Source organism: Mya arenaria, chromosome 12 (genome assembly GCF_026914265.1).
Source record: "Mya arenaria isolate MELC-2E11 chromosome 12, ASM2691426v1".
NCBI lineage: Eukaryota > Metazoa > Mollusca > Bivalvia > Myida > Myidae > Mya > Mya arenaria.
This window is the reverse complement of record NC_069133.1, coordinates 27422948-27439711: the sequence shown is the minus strand read 5'-3', so window position 1 is coordinate 27439711 and position 16764 is coordinate 27422948. Positions and strand designations below refer to the sequence as shown.

Genomic DNA, 16764 nt, shown 5'->3' with positions numbered 1-16764 from the left:
TAACAAGATTTTCCTTCAATTTGACCTGGTGACCTAGTTTTTGACCGCACATAACCCAGAATCAAAATTGACCTAGAGAGTATTAATATTTACATTCTGACCAAGTTTCTTGAAGATACAATCATAAATGTGCCCTCAATAGTGTTAACAAGCTTTTCCTTTAAGTTGACCTGGTGACCTAGTTTTTAACCCCAGATGACCCAATATCGAACTCATCCAAGACATTATTGAGGGTAACATTCTGACCAAGTTTCATTAAGATAGTGCCAAAATTGTGACCTCTAGAGTGTTAACAGTCAAATTGTTAACGAAGGACGACGACGACGGACGATGGACACAGGGCGATCACAACAGCTCACCTTGAGCACTTTGTGCTCAGGTGAGCTAAAAATGTGCCTTTCAAAAGAAATTAAAAGAAAAAAATCAAGGGCAATATTTTGTATTTAGGGCTAAAATGGAGTTATGTAACCTCATTGTGTGATGGTCCTGAACAATTGTGTGAAGTATTAAGTCAATTGAATGAAGGGTATAGAAGTTATAAATAAATATCCCAAACTGCCCTAAAACTTGAACCTAAGTTCCATTGTCAATCAGGGGTCATAATTTGTATAAAGTATAATATGGAGTTATCTAACCTCATTATGTGATGGCCCTGAACAACTGTGTAAAGTATTAAGTCAATTGAACGAAGGGTATTGGACTTATAAGTGGAAATCCCAACTTGCCCTAAAACTTTAACCGGACGCCGACAGCGACGCTGGGGCGAGTAGTATAGCCCACCTTATTCTTCGAATAGTCGAGTTAAAAAGCTTAGACTCAAACACTTAAATTTTTATAGCTGCACTCTCACAGATATACCAGTTTTACAACTTTTTTTATTTTTTGTCTTGAAAATAGTGCAAATTGTTGCGTTAATATCTGCAAACCAATGATACAAGATTGCTCACAAAAAAATCAGATCGCAGATTTTCATATTTCCGTTTGAAAAGTAATGTTTTATGGCTTAAATTGTTACTAACGGTTTAAGAAAAATTCTATATATTTTTGAACTTAAATATTAAATTTCTGCATCTAATTTTTTGTCAGCATTCTTGTATGACTGGTTTCCTTTTTGTTTCGCAAATATTGACTCGTTTCAAGACAAAAAAGTTGTCAAAATGTTCAATCTGTGAGAGTGTAGCTTTAAAAAGGATAAAGTCATTAATATCACGGAGAATACATAAAAAGTAAGACTAGTTATTGAACATATACAGCATTTTTTAACTTCAGTGCCTCACTTTTCATTATTTTACCGGAAGATTAAGATTCGCAGTTTTGAGATTCGAGTCTCCCTCAGACTCAATTGAGGCGTTAGTAATTACGTACCCAGGGTCTGTTTCAAATAACAACAACAACAAATAAACAAACTTTTGTGTATTTCCAAATACAAAATTTATCTAAGAATATGCGTTGTATTTTGACAATGGTTATGATTTCATATACAAAACGATACATTTAGTATGCAATATTAACAATGACATGCTAACTCAATCATACAAAACGTAATGTGAAGGCATTCTGTTAGGTGTATGTATATATAAAAAACTCTATGTTAAAAATGTGTTAATTTATTAAGACAACTATTTTGAAGAAAAGCTTAAGAAACAGGCCCCGAATAACTTGAAAGTTCTTTAACAGGCCCCGAATAACTCAAAAGTTCTTTAACAGGCCCCAATTAACTCGAAAGTTCTTAAGCATAACAATCTTGAGTAACTTATTTAATTAATCCAAATATCTTACCTATAAAATATAGTTTATTGTGATAACCATAAATATAATTTCCTTTTAAACACAAAAATCTCTCAAGAATGTAAATATAACACAAATTATACCAAAACAAATATAGTCAGCTTAGCTTAATCCTGTTATAAGAGACTTAAGATGTTTCGCGAAATTCGGGCCAAACAATGCTACAGGCAAGAGAAACTAAGAAATAATGTTATATAATAATTCATCACAGTTTAAAACAACATCAGGGTTACATATCATATTTAAAAACAAAACAAAAAGGTCACAGTTTTCTCGGGGGGTACTAATCTAAGCTTCCCAGTCGAAACAACATCAGCTATGTTCCAGGAAATAATTAAAAATTGAAGTTGTTAGACACAGAGGAAAAGTACCTTGTGTCATAGTTTCCTTATACTACTAGGTATGTATTTATGTAAATTGATTTCTTGCCTGGAGGACAGGGAAATGAAAACATAATTATTTTCTTGTTTTCTGTGACAACCTTACAGTGTTGAGATTTTTATGCCAGGATAACCATCAAACAATAAATCATCCAAGTGATATGAACATTTATGCTTTTGTATAAGCTTTTATTTGGGATTGCTACAAGTGAATAAAAAGTGACTTTAGTAAAACCTTTTGAGCTTCTAAAAACTTTTTAGTTGGCAGCTATAATGTGTTATTCTGAAAATACTAAAGCCAGAAAACAAGACAATTTATCACAATGCTTTAATGGATTAGTTAGCCGCACCTAACATACATGATACAAGAAACACTATTCTTTGGTGATTAAAAGATATCAGTATAATGAAGAATATTTGTAGATAATAAAATATGCACAGATTATTCTTTTCTTATACAAGGACTGACCTTTTTTCTTTTACAATATATAGCTGAACAGTATTTAGTGTTCAAAATTATTTTTTGTCCAATGCGAAGGCAATTTTTTCAAATTTGCTGAATATTTTTTTAATTTTATTTTAGTAAATCAGAATGAACACAAGAACTGATATGAATTATTTTACAAGAGATGTATTAACAGTAATAAGAAATAGTTAAATGTTTACTTTTCCTTTGCTAAACAATTAATTGTCTTTGCCAAATCTATTGTCTTTACTAGCCGAAATGAATTCATAAATTGCAGAATCACCCTAACCCGCTTAAAAAAACAAATAACATAATGGCTATATAAAACTTTGGTAGTCATTTTTTGTCAGAAGCTTTCTAAATTATTCAATCAGAATTTGTTTGATGATCCCATTGGCTGAAACATCAGCTATACATTATAATTACCAGCGAAGCATGAAATGATATTCGCCGACAATAATTGATAAACAGCATTATGTTATATTTGTGCAAAAGATATTCATAAGGTAACAAAACACATCTTCAAAATTAAGCTGGAAATCATGTCCACAGTGCCAATATAAGTTCAAGAAGAATAGAAGTTTTTGTCACAAGGCCCAAATATCTCAAAAGTTTTTAAGCCTAAAAAGAAGTTTATTGTGATTATCATAAAGATGGTTTCCTTTGGAACGCCAAAAACTGTAAATATTACAAAATTTAAATCAAAGCAAAAATAGTGAGCTTAGCTTAATTCTGTTATAAGTTCAGGGATGTGATTAACCTGGCAGCTGAAGAGCTGAAACCATTTCAGCCATGGGTTCTTGGGGGCACTTTTGGGGTCAAAAGCACACTGCCTTAGAAGAAAACTGGCTTTTTGGAAGCTCTTTTGAGGGTTCTTCTGACTTGAAATTTAAAGCACACAGGTATATCAACTCTAACAACCAAAAGCACCTTAGTAACTTTTTTAATCAGCTAAAAAAAAAATATATATATATTTTTTTTTATTATTATTATTTTTTTTTTTTGGGGGGGGGGAGTCCCTGGGGCATTAGATCCGCGGAATTCCGCGAATCCGCGGACAAATCACATCCCTGTATAAGGGACTTTTTAAGATGTTGCAAGAAATTGGGGCATGACTTACATAAGGCTATGAAACTGCTCTTTATTCAACACGATTGGTAATCACTAGAATTATTAACTTGTACCATATATTGCACAAAAATCTTCATTTTTTCAAGATAAGAAATACCTCAACATTGTAATAATTGATAGTGTTATAAACAACAGAAAATTTGCAAAGAGAAGAATATAACCTAGAAAATAAAAAAAATTGTCAAAGATTATAGCATAATAATTCCTAGGATGAATTACTGGAATCAATTTAACAACATTTAGTCTCTCATTTCAAGTACCCCAAAACATTCCTTAACATTAAGTTCATGTAATAATATAACAGTTTATAGTGATTTTAATAACAATATTTCCATTTACAAGTCATAAAACTCTTCCAAGTAAATATATAACACAGGGAAACCAAAACAAACTAAGTGAGCTTAGCTGAATTCTGTTATAGATGATTTGTTTTAAAAATTTGGGCCTGATATTCAAATCTGTGTCTTTAATAAAGATTTCTCCGTTCAATTGAATACAATTTATTATTTTATTTTTTTATATTTTTAATTTAAAAATATGTGCAATCTAATTAACTGATATTTGGTAAAAATCAGTGACACTAAGCATATAAATAGCATAGATAACCCCTTTGATAACCCTCCGAATGTTTTAAATTCCGATTGATTACATATATTGTGGTAAAATGCAGTAAAATATAAAAACATTAAGCTTTGAAGAATGCAACATAACACATATAAGCTTTAAATAAATATGATAAAAGCAATAAAAACAGTTATAGTTCTTAAAATGTACGTTTCCAGTTCCGCAAGACGTTATCTGGTGAAATGCCATAATACCCAACCAAAAATTGACCTGAAAGACTTCTCATACATAGAGTTCACCACAGGGTGAAAAAAAACAACATGTATTTCACCACCTGCAGTCAACTGTATCATTCCTGCATTTGTATATCTACATGTCATAGTTGAGGATCACGTTGTAACTAGACAAAATACTGAGGTGCCTTAATGCGTTCTTAATTAAAAAAATAAAATTTAAAAAATCAATACGTTATCAATTATTATTATTTTATAATTATCATTATTATTGTTATCATTATTATTATTATTATTTCTATTATTATTATTATTATTTTAGTTTTAAACAGAGAAAAATATCACATAATTATTTCACTGTTTGAAATCGTCAATATCTTTTCACTGAGAAATCTGTATAAATTGCCATAAAGCATAATTTAAACACACATAAATGTATATGCTGGAGATCAATGCCATTAAACCTATGACATGTAAAACAGAAACTTAATACAACCTAGCTTTTTTAGTATATAATGGGGTTCTATCAGCTGAAAATTGTCAATCCTGAAAATTACTGAGGGTGGTTTCAATATGAGGAGTTCCTAGCCGGGTTAAGGGGTTTAGACCCCATTTGAAATTGTCCCCCCAAGTCTTTTATATTCATTTCAAGGTACTTCCTACTGTTTTAGATGCAAATCTCCTAGCAAAGTAAAATCTAAGCAACTGTACAGTAATTTTAAGTTCAAAGCTCTCAATTCTGATTTTGAGAATTAATTCTAAACTCTCGTGTCTTATATTAGACTTAAGTCACAAGACTGCAAATATTCATTCCATTTATACTGTCTCTCTAGAAAATTTTACTATTTATTTCGAAAATGAACAAATGTTCATATTTATGATTGTAAAATCAACTGAATAAAGGTGATTTTGGTAATTTAATGATACCACTTTTGTATGTCTAGACTCAGACTTGAGACTGTTCATAATCATGGCCCCCTGGTGAACTGTTAATAATAGGCACTTTAAATACATTATTTTATAATCCAGAAAAACTTAAGCATAATTTAAGTTTATAAGATCTGTATAAAAGGAAGCGTATACATTGCATTCGAGTAACACAAACATAACATCATAAATTATGTCGCAATATGTAACAATACACAACAGTTCATTGCACAAATTATCTTACAATACAATCCCTGTCTAAAGTTTATATCCAAATTTGTAGTATAAAATGGTATAGTCATAAAATACTAGATATAGGATTATTTTTCAAACAGCATGGATTAAATGCCATGTTTAATCTGAGCCTTACCAATGTGATACTTAATTTGAGTACTGGCTTACAAAGGTGCGGTGGCTGTGATACATAAGTTCAGTGGCTGTATTCATAAAGCTTTTAAGTGATTTATTTTTATTTTTTAACAATGTATATTTAAAATACCCTCTTATTTTTATTAAATTTATTCATATGCGTTCATTCCTTGGAATTTTTTTCTTGCTTATTTTCATTTCTTTTGAGTAAAACATTTTCTTTTTCTTTTAAATTAAATCTACAAAAAAATAATTCTTCACAAAGTTGAAAATTTTCACTAAGATGTTAATGAATATGGCCCCAGGCGCAGATGCACAAAAGAAAATCAATGTTCATTTTTTATGTGCTGGTGCTAAGAAATTCCAGTTCTAGGCGATATTCATAAATCTCCTTACTTAAGTTACTTTCCTCATTCAAGTATTGCTTCAGTCATATGAAATAAGAATTAAAGATTTTCCAAAATATTATTATTTTTAGAGACCTTAATGTAAATAAAATACTTTTATGTTAAAAACACTTAAACCTTTCGTTTAATTGACTATGAAAATTTTGAAAATCGACTTAAGTTAGGAAATGACTTAAGATGCTTTAGGAATACAGCCCCTGGGTATTGAGATTATCCAGTGTCAGAAATGTGTAATCTCAGTCATGATAGATAGTGGCGTCTGTACATTGTTGAGCACTACCCGACTATCCCATAGGTCTCTTGTCTTATGTACAGCTTTATGCCATTCGTGCAGAAGGTGGTGTCTGTACATTGTTGAGCACTACCGGACTATCCCATAGGTCTCATGTCTTATGTACAGTGTTTTTGCCAGTCGTTGTAAGGAGCTCTATATCTAACTATACAGTTGTGTGTCAGTACTGAGCTGTAGCTGTGAAGTGGGAGACTTGGTAGAGGAAACATCGGTGACACACTCGTACAGGCTTTTGGTGGCCATACTGCGGCAGGGGAACCGTTGTGGAGGAACATTTCCAACAAAAGATCTGAGGAAGACGCAACAGAATACATTTTATTAACATCTAAATCGAAACAAGGATATTAAACAAGCTATTGTACTTTTGAGCATTTAGGTTTGAAAGCTGTTGTTAAACATCCATCGATTGTTAACACAATGGCATAATTGTTCAGAATTTTGTTCAAGTTTGTTAACAGCATCATTGTTAAATTTTAATGTTTAAATATTTTATGATGTGCAGATATATCTCAGTAAAACAAGCATAGTTGAATCAGTTGTCCAAATACTTGCGAAAAGTACGGTACTGCAAAGAACATATCTGTCCATGAAACTTTCAGATTATTAAAGATTTGAAAGTAAACAACTATCCAGTTAACAATGTTGATAACTTTAACAGAGTTCTGAACAATCAGGCCATTGTATGTCTTTTAAGGTAACACTTTTCATATCCTAAACTGTTAACCAGTATCTGAACAAGAAATGGGAGAGTAACCTTTCCGCAGTTTCTGCAGTGGTGTCGTCGCCGTACGAAGGTGAACGACGTCTTGCAGGCAGTACATCTCTCTGCCTCCTCATCCGGGACCCATTCTGGGGGCTCTATTCAGAAACAACAAGAAAATAGTAACAAAGGGCAATAACTCTGTAATTTGCTAAATGGAGTTATGTCTCATGTGCACTGCACTTCCGCTCATTGTGCTTTATCATTGTATGAAGTTTTTTTAGATTCCATCTGACAGTATAGAATTTATGCTCCAGACAAGGTTAATTGCAACAGAGTTTAGTAGTAGTTTTAAGGTCTAATATGTAATAGACCAAATTCTTGAACTATTAATAGAATCATGTTTCATGTTGTTTTAATCTCGAAAACATAACAAAGTATGTATGCATTTCATTCTTTTTCAGCGCATCATTATTCTGGAGAACTAACCATCAAATATTCTTCTGGGTGAGGATGAGACCCTGGTGGCGCGGGGTCGGGGCTGGATGTCAGGCTGGATGGGACCTGATTGGCTGGTTGTTTCTGGTATATTCTGGTTGTTAGGAGACATCCCATTGCAAGGAGACTCCTGGTTGATAGGCACTGCAGGATCATGGGTAGATGGAGAGTTGCTGGTGTCTGGTGTGGTTTGCTGAGGTGGTGGGGCTGGAGGTGTGTCTTCTATGGGATCATCAGAAGTGTGCATCTCAAACACACACTTGAGGATATGACGGAGATCACTCGCATAGTTTGTCTGCAACTGGTCTGCCACACCTGCAAGCCAAGATTTGAGCATATGAGAATTGAATACAACTTGCAAGATACAAACGCTGGCAAACTATGTATACTTTACTTTTACTACCCTATTTCAAAATGCAACATGATGAATCAAGTAACATTACAAAAAAGAAAAAGTTCTAGATCACTTAAAATAAGTAGCTATAATAAATAGCTAAATGGATCAATGATATTCGATACAAAGGGAATGCACAACTCACCAGCTATGCAAACAAACAGTCTGTGTATGAGATCTGTGCTGTTACAAAACCTTGCCCTAATCTCGTTACGTGATGCTGACTCTGCAGCTCGGATCGCCAATGCTACCTCCTCCTCGTCATTACCGTCTGAGTTGTAGGAACTGGTCTCACTCCCTATACATGTGCTGTAAAAAATCCATTGCAAATGAAAGTCATTTAAGAGAACATTTTTACATTATACACAGCAGAAGTTACTGGTTAAGCCATGATAGAATCTTGATGGTGCATTTTCATAAATTCGTAATTGGCGAATCACCCTGGTCAAATCCAGAGACCTCGGGTCAACAAAGAGCCCTGTACATATTGATACTTTTTAAGACTGAGAGGAAGACCCATTTTTCCCAGTTTGACTATCTTCTTATTTTTTTACCTAACAAAACACATGTTAAGAAAAGAATGTGTAGCTTTCATAGATGTATAAAAACAAACAAACAAAAAAAATGAGCAGCTTACCAGAGCTGATCATTCTCACAGTCACAGCCAATTGAGGAGGTCTGGCAGCTGGAACAGCTCATGCTCAGCTCCTCTCCGCCTTCTGTGTCCCCTATCTCCTCCGACTTTAACACCGGGCCATCTAGACTGACCCCCACTTTGCCAGGCCCACCTGACCCCGGATCCACGACAACCCCTACATCCCCACCATTGCTCATTCCTGTTGCCTGCTCCAGATTTAAGCCATCAGTCACACTAGTGTGTTGATCTGATTCATCACCATTCGTTGCATGTTTAGATTTTTGGTTTTGAGAGATGTTTGTGGTATCTTTGTGTTCTTCCAGGCTGGACTCATTGGTTTTATCAGCAGTTTCAGCCTGACAGACTCCCACACCTGAGTCTGATTGCGCACCTATCTCACAACTAATATTTTCTACTGAGTCTCGTTTTTCCTGTGCTGATAAACTCTTTGGTTTGCTAGATGAGCGATGGTGTCTTGAGCCGTGTTGTTGGTGTGAGGTAGAGGGAACAGACAGGTCCGGGACTTCTCTACTCCTCTGGGGACAGAATGATGATGATGACGAGCCATGGTTAGCAGCAGTGTTGTGGTGATGGTGTCTTTCCATTGTGTCCAACCGCTTTGACAATACATTGTGATGACTCTGAGAGGACTGGGTCCTGCTCCTGTCAGTTCCCATGTTCATATTGGCTAGTGTCTCAATCACAAAGTCAGACACGCTCTCCCCAATATGTCCCGCTTCAGACACAGTACTGTCACTGGAAAACGAGCCCGAGGACTGCCGATCCATGTCCGGGTCTTGGTTCAGACTGATATGGGGCAAGGCAAATTGTACGTTATACTGCCAGCTAAACTGACGGGCCACTCCTGTAGGATGAGATGAGCTTTCTGAGGAAATTTCACCCACAGTGTCTTCGGCTGAGGATTTAACAAGAGGATCCTCACTTATTTCACTCTGCTCTGTGAAGTTTTCACATAAACTTCCATTGTTATCTGCATTTTGAGTAGCACCTTGGATTGAATCATTTTGTGACAAACAATCAACTTCAGAATCAATGCTTTGTTTACTAGTATCACAACTAGTACTATCACTATTACCAGTATTTAATTTAATACTAGTATCACCAATTTGTTCACAACTACTTTCATTGACAGGTTTACAATCTCCAACATCATAAGAAGAGTTTGCTGTGCCTTCCACATCTCTTTCACAAACACTATCAGCTTCATCACTATCACCATCTGTATCCTTATCACAAATATTTTCAGTATCACAAGTTGTTTGATCCTTACTAAAGTGTTCGGCTTCTGTCGCCTGCGTACCAGTGCCTGCCGAATTGAGCCGTGAATCACTGGAAGCAGTTCTGACACTAGCGAGCTGGCTGTCATGATCAAGTTCAACAGCAGGTGGACTATTATCCATAACAGTTTCTGCAGAATTGAGCCGAGAATCACTGGTAGCAGTTTTAACACAAGTGGGCGGGCTGTCATGTTCAGGCGAAACAGAAGATGGACTATCCACTGTAACTGTGTTTGTAGAATTGAGCCGAGAATCGCTGGTAGCAGTTCTAACACAAGTGAGTGGGCTGTCATGTTCAAGTGCAACAGCAGGCGGACTATCCACCGTAACAGTGTCTGATGTACTCACGTTCTCACTGTGAAGACCTGAGTCCTGGGATTCTGATTTGTTCAAATTCAGATTCAACCTGTTATCGTCCATACCACTTGAATTAAATTCATCCACCAGGGTTGAGCATGGCGAGATCTGTGCAAAGTCTGGTTCTGAGTTCATCTGATTGACAGGAGTCCGCGGACTTCCTGACAAAGGGGAGGAGTCATTAATGTCCAGACTTATGGCATCAACAGGCACTATCCCCTCCCCCCCTTCATGGAAGCCTTGGTCCACTTGTAACAGGACCTCTGATTGGCCGCCTGCATGTAACAGGGCATCTGATTGGCTGACGAGGGCTGGAGTAGGCACATCAGGCTCCTCACAGCTACACAGGGACTTTTCCAACATGGACAGTTCAAGCTCACTCAGTGTGTGCAGCAATTCCCTGGGTGGGAAAAAGAAAAACAATTACAACATAAAACACTGAACATAAAACTTCGTGGAATGAATGCCAATGAATGTTATTTAACAGTTTAAAAAGAGGCATAACTCATAAATTATTAAATTGCGAGTTACAGGTGAGGTATTGATATACATTTACTGTTGTCTTTGGAAACATGTGTACCGGTACCTAGTTTTAAATATCTTGTATGTTTTTTTGAGTAATGGCAAACATTATCAGTTTTGCACAATGATGATGCCAACGACAACACCACCAAGGCTATATGACAATATCTGAACTTTTTTCTGCCAAAAACCAATAAGCTGATAAAATACTAAAACACAAGACAGAAAAATATTTTGAAGATTACACTGTTAATCATATACCCACAAGATGCCTGATGGGGATCACCTTAGTTTAGTTAGAGTGATTTGGATTCTTGTTTGCATTTCTTATTTCAGTAAATACATACATCTATAATGTACATGCAAGTTTGGTGACCAAAGACAGTTACCGTAATGCAATATCAAATTAGTCTTGTTTGGATATTGCATTACAGTAACTGTCTTGATATTATGAAATATATATATTTATATATTACACAGAACTAAAAGTTTACATGAATAAACTCTACTTCTTCAAAGCAATGAGAGGATGAATATTTTTTCCAAAACTGTTAATATGGATTAGAAGCACAATGAAATCTGAAATCACTCAATGTATTTCCACACTGAATGTCTTCATTGACATGTCATACCTGATTTTCTGTAAGAGGGTCTGGAAGGGTCTGAACATCTCTGTCATGTTAGTCGGCTCCATGTCCGGGTTAAGGGGGCCCTCAGGGTACACCAGCAAACCACTGGTCAATATAGTATACATGTACTTTGTATAAGGTTGATATGCATACAAATTGTTATTGTGTTAGCAGATTAAACTGAATATTTTTTAATAGTGATTTAAAATTTCTTTCAACAAAACTAATACTTAGTAAAATACATGAAACAACTTTATAGAATTTACAAAACAAAGCAATCTAAGCAAAGCCACATAAAACTGCAGAACTATCATAGTAGTTTACATTTTAAGCATTGTCTGACGGCTAATATGGTCGATTCAAATGGCAGTTGGGCCAAATCAAATTTGGCAAATAAGTTAAACCTTAGTAGAATAAGTACGGTAGTAGCTGGTGATTTATTTACTATATGAGATGATTCAACCGAAACTTATATTTAAGACAGTTCAACAGAAACTTATTAAGAACCCTGCAATGTTAACATAAATAAACAAGAGCCGTCGTAATACAATAACAATGTAATATTACCAAGTTTGGTCTCTTTATGTCAAACCTAACTAAAATTATTTGATACATAAGGTGACTTTGATGCTGCCCTCCCACCAACCTGACGGAACAATGACGCAAGTCATTCAAATAACTTGATTTCCCATTATAAAAATGTGGTTAAGAATATAAAAATATGCCTTTCAAAAGAAATTAAAAAAATTCAAGGGTCATAATTTGTATTTAGGGTTTAAATGGAGTTATGTTTCTTGTTGTAAGATGGTCGTAAATAATTTTGAATTTTATTAAGTACATTGAATGAAAGGTATAGAAGTTTTTTTATTAAAATCCCAACTTGCCCTTAACTTTTACTTGCCTAAAACTTTAACCTAAGTCAATCAGGGACCATAACTTGTATTAAGGATATGGAGTTATGTAACCTCATTGGGTAATGGTCCTGAACAATTGTGTAAAGTATTAAGTCAATTGAATGAAGGGTATAGAAGTAATAATAAATATCCCAACCTGCCCTAAAAATTTAACCTAAGTTGCATAGTCAATCAGGGACCATAATTTGTATAAAAGATAATATGGAGTTATCTAACCTCATTATGTGATGGCTCTGAACAACTGTGTGAAGTATTAAGTCAATTAAATGAATGGTTTGGAGTTTTAAGTGAAAATCCCAACTTGCCCTAAAACTTTAACCTGCCCTAAAACTTTAACCTAAGTCAATCAGGGGCCATAACTTGTATTGAGGATAATATGGAGTTACGTAACCTCATTGTGTGATGGTCCTGAACAATTGTGTGAAGTATTAAGTCAATTGAACAAAAGGTATAGAAGTTATCAATAAATATCCCAACCTGCCCTAAAACTTTAACCTAAGTTCCATAGTCAATCATGGGCCATAATCTGTGTAAAGAATAATATGGAGTTATCTAACCTCATCATGTGATGGCCCTGAACAACTGTGTGAAGTATTAAGTCAATTGAATGAAGGGTATTGGACTTATAAGTTAAAATCCGAACTTGCCATAAAACTTTAATCGGACGCCGACGCCAGTGCGAGTAGTATAGCCCACCTATTCTTCGAATAGTTGAGCTAAAAACGAGTAGAAAATAACATATCTGAAAGGATGTTAAGACCTTGCACTTAGCTGTGCCTTACCTGACAATGGCTAGACGGGGGATGGTGAACATAAGGGCAGGGTCGCAGTCATCAACCGTATCTTGACTCAACAGGCCCAGCTGGAGTGCTCTGTGGAGGTGAAAGAAATCATATATCATTCAACTGTTTATGATAATATTAATCTTCCTGCAATTCAGAGCCCCAGATATTCCGGTTCTACCCTCCCTGTTTTGCATGAAATCAGAAAACAACAATATAGCTACACTAACCTTCAAGTTCAACAATTAATCACTTTTTACTGGTTGTAGTATATAGCTTGCCTATATGTACATGTACACAATTTCATATCTTGTTAAAAATGAAGCTTGAGTTATAAATACAAGATCCCTTGTAGACGACAAAATTTTATAAGAAAACTTTACTTTCAATTTCTACCAATGTACAGTTTAATAGATGGTCATGGTGACCTCATGCACAGCTGGTGTCAACTGCCACATATGTTTGGAAAGCAGAAGCTATTTAAGTCCATACATTCTAAGAGTGTAATTAACAATTGTCATAATTCTGACTTGCAAATGTTTGGCAGTCCCTAATGATTGAACAAACAGATTATATGAAATTCATGTACCTAATTATATCAGAGAAGACTTGGTTCATACATTTCTCTTTAATTGGACTTAACTTTTCATATATATATTCAAGTAACAACACCAATAATAATACACAAGAATCATAACATAACCGATAAGTTCTAGGGTTTAAGCCAGGTTTTAAAAAGCACAGGGTGCTGCGGAGGAGGAACATGGTGCTGAGGGAGAAAAATGCAGATTGATTCGGGCTGTGAAGAACTGGAACATTTTGAATTTGACCAAAAGTGTTAGGAATTGTGTTAAAATGAAGTAATATTTGGTGTCGACTGCCACATATGTTTAGTTTGTAACTAAGTTTATATAATTTTATTCAATTTTAATCAAAACTAAAGACAGTTGACAGTCTTTAGTATTCAATTCTTTAAGGGCAGAATGGTACACATGCTGGTCTCCATAAGGGCACAGGGGTGCTACCAAAAAAGGGCAGGTTGCAACATCCTTCCATAACTCTCTAGCTAACACCCTATGATAACATAAACCAATAATAATACACATATAAACACAGGGATGTTTAAGGTTAATTCAAACTGCCCTCTCACCTGTGAACAGTCTCAGAGAAGAGCACTGTGACCTCTTGTAACATGTCATATTCCTTCATTGTCTTTACCGGCACCATGGCACTCACGTAACTGGAAAGCAGAAGATTAATGATCAATGCTATGCTGACGGCACTCACTGGTTTGCTTTAAGTTCTGTCTGACTACTAACTAACTTTAACAGATTTTGGAAATCCACACATGGTTAAAAGAGCTGTTGGGTAAAAATATTTTCTAAAATAAATCACACACATCTTTCAGCATGCAATGAGAGGTTCTGTGATTTAAAATGAATGTTAAACTGAATAAACACATCACTTTGGTAAGTTTCAAATTGGACAAAAACCAGACATCTTTTGACAGAAATCATACATAATGCATACAATACCAGTAAATGCAATGTTCTGAATCCAAACAAGAAAAATGTACACACCTTAGCTCAAATTCAGCAAACAACTTATCAAATATCACAAGCGCTTCCTGAATCTGAAAGAGCAAGGACATAATATTAACCGACTTATATACCAGATTATCAACTTTAAATTATGATTATCTGATATTATATAAGTATACTTAATTGAATGACATTTACTTGAAATGTACACCCAAAATGCAAATATTGATAATAAAGATGTTTCAAATCGTCTTTACTAAAATATTAAGAACCAATTTAAATTGGAAGGTCTTTAATGATTAATGCTTTAAGTTAATCTGCCCATGTATCCTACCCTCCATGTATATTCGGTGCAGGATCTAAGGCACTGTTCCCGGAGCACGCCCCGTAGACTGTCTAGGTTTTTGGTGAGAGCCCGGGCTAGTGGGCGCATGCTGGCACTTTCTACTTCACGGTTCAGTATGCTTGAGCCTGCCGCCAGACACTGAAAACAGAAAACAATGTTGTATGGTACACACTGACAATAATACAAGTCTCACATGTCACAATGTATGTGTAGCCACTGAAAATATGACAAACCGCCTACAGATTAAGTTTCTAGTAATAGCGTTCAAAGGTATGACTATTTGCTTTTAATGTAAAAGAACAGCTATCATTTGGATTTGTGAAAGATATTTTAAACATATATTTCATAATCCTACCCTTATCACCAAACTTAAATAAAACTACATAAAAAAAGGAAATTCATCACATAATATCATCTAGATGCGCACCTCAGCACCAAACCAGAGCTGTCCAGCAAGACTTTCCTGCAGGACATCATCTGGGAACTTGACCCGAAAGTCCCGGCTAGCTCTCTGGGTCGGGATGGCGTCATTCATGATCCTCTGGATGACAGTGAGGACCTTATCCTGACACACACGAAGCTGGTTAACCAGCATTGTGCATCGTTCGGGATCCTTCCGGCCATCAAAACTGTCCAACTCAGCCGCAACTTGATTCAAGTCATCATCAGCAAAGTAGAAATTGGCCAATAGGGTGCTGTCATTTTTCTGGAATAAAAACGTAAACAACAATCAAACATAGCTGCTTTAAAAGGTAATCTTTGAGAGAGGTGCAAGATGATCATAAAATCAGTTTTAAAAATAAAAAAATAAGGAATTAAGTCTCAAACTTAACTCAGACTCTAAATTTAGTGTCAGAATATAGATCCAAGGCTTTATTTTTCAGCTGATTATATGGCCATTATTTTTTTATACTCTTTGTGACAATGGTACATTTTTTCACTTGAAAAATTCCCAATAAATCAATATATACACATTGATAAATTTAAAACATAGCAGATTAAGCGGGCAGACCAATTGAAAAAAGCAAAACATTTTGTTGAAGTCCTTGACCAGTTAAATATAAGATGGCATTGACGTATTCACGATTTAATACAGATTAAATCAATTACATAACATTTTGTTCACCTTTTTTGTACGTTGTAAATAATAAAGATTTTGGTTTGAATGTTTTTTGTTTTGTTTTTTTCTGAAAATGAAATAATGATAATCAATTCATATTTCATACAAGCTACAGCATACCTTTGGCTTGTATAGCCATCGTCTGAACGAATTCATCTTTTATCAAATATCTTAACAAACAATATCATTATCTAATGGGATAAACAAAAATATGATTTTTAGTCATCATTTTTCTCGTAAAATGTCGATGATGTCGAGACTTCCTGGTTTTCAATTAAAGTCAAAGAAAATCTCTGAGCAAGAAAAGCTACTGATTGAAGCAGACAACACTCTAGAAATAAATACTGTACTGTAAAAAATACTTGGAATAAAATACTAGCAATCAACAATATTTTTTTTACAATAAAGCCATAAAGCCAAAAGAGTAAATAAATAGATAAATCAATGAACGAATGTGATTGAGTCATTG

The 16764-nt window shown here is 34.8% G+C and overlaps 1 protein-coding gene across 1 annotated transcript; it reads right to left on the bottom strand.

The window, feature by feature from the left end:
- Positions 1-1398: 1398 nt before the first annotated feature.
- On the bottom strand, positions 1399-16549 carry LOC128211489 (lateral signaling target protein 2 homolog). Its single transcript, XM_052916328.1, has 12 exons — positions 16416-16549; positions 15603-15881; positions 15164-15313; positions 14869-14921; positions 14439-14528; positions 13289-13378; positions 11596-11697; positions 8787-10841; positions 8295-8458; positions 7747-8070; positions 7312-7415; positions 1399-6846 (listed from the first exon to the last, which is right to left on the bottom strand). Exons 1-12 carry the CDS (start codon positions 16449-16451, stop codon positions 6718-6720), a joined length of 3576 nt encoding a protein of 1191 aa, XP_052772288.1. The 5' UTR covers positions 16452-16549; the 3' UTR covers positions 1399-6717.
- Between the last annotated feature and the right edge of the window lie 215 nt (positions 16550-16764).

Bases quoted from the DNA above. Each gene is read 5' to 3' on its own strand.
- LOC128211489 (XM_052916328.1), bottom strand. From the start codon at position 16,451: ATGAATTCGTTCAGACGATGGCTATACAAGCCAAAG. The intron at 14,529-14,868 runs GTGTGTACATTT...TCTGCTTTCCAG, and splicing joins TTTGCTGAATTTGAGCTAAG to TTACGTGAGTGCCATGGTGC. The intron at 7,416-7,746 runs GTTAGTTCTCCA...GTTTCTGAATAG, and splicing joins ACCCAGAAGAATATTTGATG to AGCCCCCAGAATGGGTCCCG.